The sequence below is a fragment of the Tuber melanosporum genome (assembly GCF_000151645.1).
Source record: "Tuber melanosporum whole genome shotgun sequence assembly, scaffold_86, strain Mel28".
Classification (NCBI taxonomy): domain Eukaryota; kingdom Fungi; phylum Ascomycota; class Pezizomycetes; order Pezizales; family Tuberaceae; genus Tuber; species Tuber melanosporum.
Window position 1 is genome coordinate 402,556 of NW_003299135.1, and position 4,318 is coordinate 406,873.

At 45.8% G+C, this 4,318-nt stretch overlaps 1 protein-coding gene across 1 annotated transcript; it reads left to right on the forward strand.

Moving 5' to 3' along the window:
* Nucleotides 1-570: 570 nt before the first annotated feature.
* GSTUM_00011512001 (uncharacterized protein) lies at nucleotides 571-2,871 on the forward strand (the record flags this gene model as incomplete). Its single annotated transcript, XM_002841952.1, has 12 exons — nucleotides 571-656; nucleotides 770-967; nucleotides 1,119-1,231; nucleotides 1,413-1,688; nucleotides 1,750-1,800; nucleotides 1,852-1,949; nucleotides 2,006-2,073; nucleotides 2,122-2,186; nucleotides 2,241-2,401; nucleotides 2,436-2,488; nucleotides 2,577-2,670; nucleotides 2,737-2,871. The coding sequence occupies 12 exons, from the start codon at nucleotides 571-573 to the stop codon at nucleotides 2,869-2,871; spliced, it is 1,398 nt and encodes a 465-aa protein (XP_002841998.1).
* Between the last annotated feature and the right edge of the window lie 1,447 nt (nucleotides 2,872-4,318).

A 4,318-nucleotide genomic window follows, 5' to 3' on the forward strand; every position in this document is an offset into this window, starting at 1 on the left:
TCTGTTGTTCCTTTCATCATAATTTCATAGTCGATCAGGACTACTAATATCGCTGTGAGTCTTGCTTCTGTTTCCACAACAACCAACCTACCGATCTCCTATTGTCGGCACTTCCCTTTTATTTGTGTTGACACCTTATTCTAAGTCAACCGCAGATAAATCAATGGCAGAACTCGATCAAGTTGGTCCCTCGACGGCACGGAAGACGACGTTCAGAGAACGTGTACGAAGCGCAAAGAAGATGTTATTGAAAAAGTACGTGCATCTCCTTCTCGATTTCAACCCCGCACTATGTATCTGGTATTAGCTCGTGCCATATTAATGTCGCCTCATATCATTTCTAATAACCGCCTTCTATGCTGTATTCTGACAGGGAGCGGCTTATTGGGAACTACGATTATGTCTTTTTGTTCAGGGTATGTGAATTAGGAGCTTCCCTACCCACCAACCGATATGCAGCCACTCCTCAGCTTTGCCCCTACAAAATTCCTACATGGTAGAAAAATAATGGAAAGTAAGACCCAATACTTATTATGACTGAATCCAAAAATGTAGCCTAGGTTGCCGTTTATGAGGGAGCCACGCAGACCTGCCCCATTTTTCGGACTAGATGACCAGTTGCCAGTATTGCTTGCGGTGCTATTAGGGTTTCAGCAGTTACGTTTCAACATTCCCACCTATCCTATTCTTGTCCCCATGCTCATTACATGATATACAATCCTACCTCCCCGTTGAGATCTTTTCTAACATGACACTTGTCTGTGAATAGTGCTCTATCAATGGTGGCCGGAATAGTTACCCCACCAATGATCTTAGGAGGCGCTGGGGGTGCAAACCTTCCAGTTGCTGTCCAACAGTACCTCGTTTCGACCTCATTGATTGTTTGCGGTATATTGTCAGCTATTCAGATTACTAGATTCCACATCTGGGGAACCCCGTACGTCCCCGGAGCCAATTGCCCTGGGGAGTGAAACTAGGTGGTGCTATTCTTTGCAAAGGCTTTGATAATTGACACGACGTGCGCTGGTAGTTATTACATCGGGACTGGCCTTCTATCTGTGTGAGTAATGTGATGTCTACTGAGGAAAGGCAGAAATGGACGATTCTGAACACAACAGAGTTGGAACCACGTTTGCGATTATACCCGTGGCCGAGGGTGCTTTGGATCAGATGTATGCAAATGGACAGGTGAGATCCAGATATGCCAACTATGACTATTTCCTTCCTAACCGTGAACCATGTGAAACAGTGTACGTGACGCTTTTGAAAACAAACCTCAACCGTCACTTTACCTAACTCGAGAGATGTCAGGTCCCATGGGTCAAGGTAGTGTGAGGTTACCTTGTCCGGACGGTTACGGTAAGTGTTGAAAAATGCGGTTCGGCGATCGAGCGCAAAGTTCTTACGCAGAGTTAATCTAGGAGCCATTCTCGGAACAGGATGTGTCTGTGCGCTTTTAGAAATCGCCCTTTCATTCGTGCCTCCTAGAGTCCTTCGAAGGATCTTCCCTCCGCTGGTAACTGGACCGGCTGTGATGCTTGTGGGTGTCAAATTGATTGCATCGGGCTTTAAGAATTGGGCTGGAGGGAGTGGACCGTGCGCTTTGATGCCCGAAAAGGGATTTTTCTCTTTATGTCCAAATACTGGAGCTCCTCATCCACTGCCCTGGGGGTCTGCACAGTTTATCGGTGAGAATTTGTGAAAGGCAATTGATCTTGGAAAGGGGGTTCTAACTAGCTCGCTTACCAGGGCTCGGATTCTCCGTCTTCATTACGATAATTATCTGCGAGAGATTTGGGAGTAAACGAACCGAACGCCTTCTCGGAAGATTTTATTCTAAGTGAAATTCAGGTCCTATTATGCAATCTACCAGCGTCGCCATTGGCCTTTTAGTGGGATGCGTTATTGCCGCTGCCACCGGGTACTTTTCCAAAATGAATATTGATTTGGTAAGTTTGATTAAGCTGCAATGTGGATACTAGTTGCCTGTGTTGACTGGGTTTAGGCTCCTGCTGTTTCATTTATCTGGGTTCACACGTTCAAGCTCTCAATATACGGGCCACTTGTACTACCGTATGTCTCTACAGAACACCCACTACTGTCTTGCTAATAGACTCGCAGGACATTAGCGGTTTATGTAATACTAGTGTGCGAGGTTATCGGAGATGTCACTGCAACGTGCGACGGTACGGATGTCATCGCTTGATTTCAGAGTGTGATAAATCCTTATAATTGAGCAGTTTCCAAACTCGATGTTGATGGTAAAATGTTCGACTCACGTATCCAGGGCGGTCTCTTGGCCGATGGTATCAACGGATTTCTGGCAAGCCTAGCCACCATGACCCCCATGAGCACGTACGCTCAGAATAACGCATGGATTACCCCTTTACCTGACCATCCCGTTTCCCACAACGTGTCAGCTAACAAAAAATTAGGGCGTCATCGCTCTCACTCGGTGCGCAAACAGGGGAGCTGGATATGGATGCTGGTCAGTAATTTGTGAAACTTTGCATTTGCTCTTTCTTTCTTTTTTCGTGAAGGTGACTAGCTAATTATAATCACCCGTACCTTTATAGCTTTTTCCTGATACTTATGGGAATCTTCTCGAAATTTGCGGCATCGCTGGTGGCAATCCCGCCTTCAGTCCTTGGCGGGATGACCACATTCCTTGTAAACTACCTGTGTTACCCAAGATAACCTAAGAACACAAAAGGCCACTGGCTAATTTGAGCACAGTTCTGTTCAGTTGCTGTTTCAGGAATGAGGATTGCGTCAACCATGCCATTCACACGTCGTAGTAAGCGATTTTTCATTCAGTTTCCCCCATTTATTCCTCTCTCGCTCTTTCCTCGATCCGTTCATACTCGGTGATAGATATTTCAAATTCTTGGCCCCAGGAATTAACTCTCGGAATCCCTTTAGGCAGATTCATTCTGACAGCCGCTCTGGCATTGGGGTAGACAAACCTGGATGCCCTCTCCCTTTTGTCTGAGAAAATACAGACTTAACAGGTAATGTGATAACACAGATACGGAGCTACCCTCATCCCTACATGGTTTGAGTAAGTCTTCCTTCATGCCCTTGGGAACAATATTAGATCCTTTGTGAGGTACGTCGGTGACTGAGGGTTCACACCGTATAGCCACTTCTTCACATACGACCGGGGTGGCGCATTGCAAGCGCTCTTGGATGCCATCCACCTTATCATGAAGACCGGCTTCGCCATAACCGCTTTGTGAGTTAGCATGAACCCCTAACCAAAGTGCCCCTCAACGGTCATGCAAAAGCAGGGACTAATGAATATGTATTCAAATATCCATTAGCGTGGCGATTTGGTTGAATCTGCTTCTACCGCAGGATGTCGAGGAGGGTGGAGAAGCTGGAGTCCCGGTTTAGCCAGGAAATGGAAGTAATTGGTTGGGGCCTTGCTGTGAGTTGCGGCACCGTTCTAAAGTGGGGTTTGAGTTTCAATGTTATCTCTCGTAAACACCATCTTGATAGAGAGTACTCTTCCTTTTCTCTCTCAAGTTCTTCCAGCCCCTGGGTTCTATAGAATTTATTATTGGCATGGCTGAGCCAGCATACGGCCAATGCCTTCTTTCACCTACACCTGATTCTCAACAGATAAGATTTGAATCAAGATTTTAACGCTGGTATCTCTCCTATTAGCACTACTTCAGTAGTTGGTCGTCTTGTCTCGGTTATATGGGCTGTGGTCTCGTAGAATGACGGATGTTGAGGTGCTTTAATAACCGAACATTGGAGGGTAATAAAAAATCCTCGGGGTTTAGTTGCCACTGATGGTGCAAATGTTGCATAGGACAAAAATAACAATAAAAACATTTGGCCCTCCAAAATATTAAATGCGCAAAAAATGCTTATCTCCATTGTTCAAGGAAGATGTTATGTGCGAAGCGAATATCCGGCACGTGATTCCCTCCCGCGATGTATCCCGCTCCCGCCCAGAACTGGCACCTCCAGAACTCGAGAAACATATGACTCAGGAGTATTGCCGCGGGTCTTGTATTTGAAAACATTGCCTGGATCATCACTGAATCTGTCCAACAACTTCGAATCTCTTGCAATGTCTAAATGAATCGTTATTTACTGACCATTATCAAATCGAAGGAGTCGACGGAGAGATCTGGCCACGGTTTTCTCTTCGTTTCGGTTTCTGTAGAGGCTGTTAGGTCTGGGCGGTAGGATAATATCTAGGCTTCTGTTGGCTGGAATTTCCAATTAAAACTGGATGCATAGGTTTCGCTTACCAGTCCTCCCAGGGTAAAAAGTACAACAGGAGTAGAAGATGAAGGAAGAA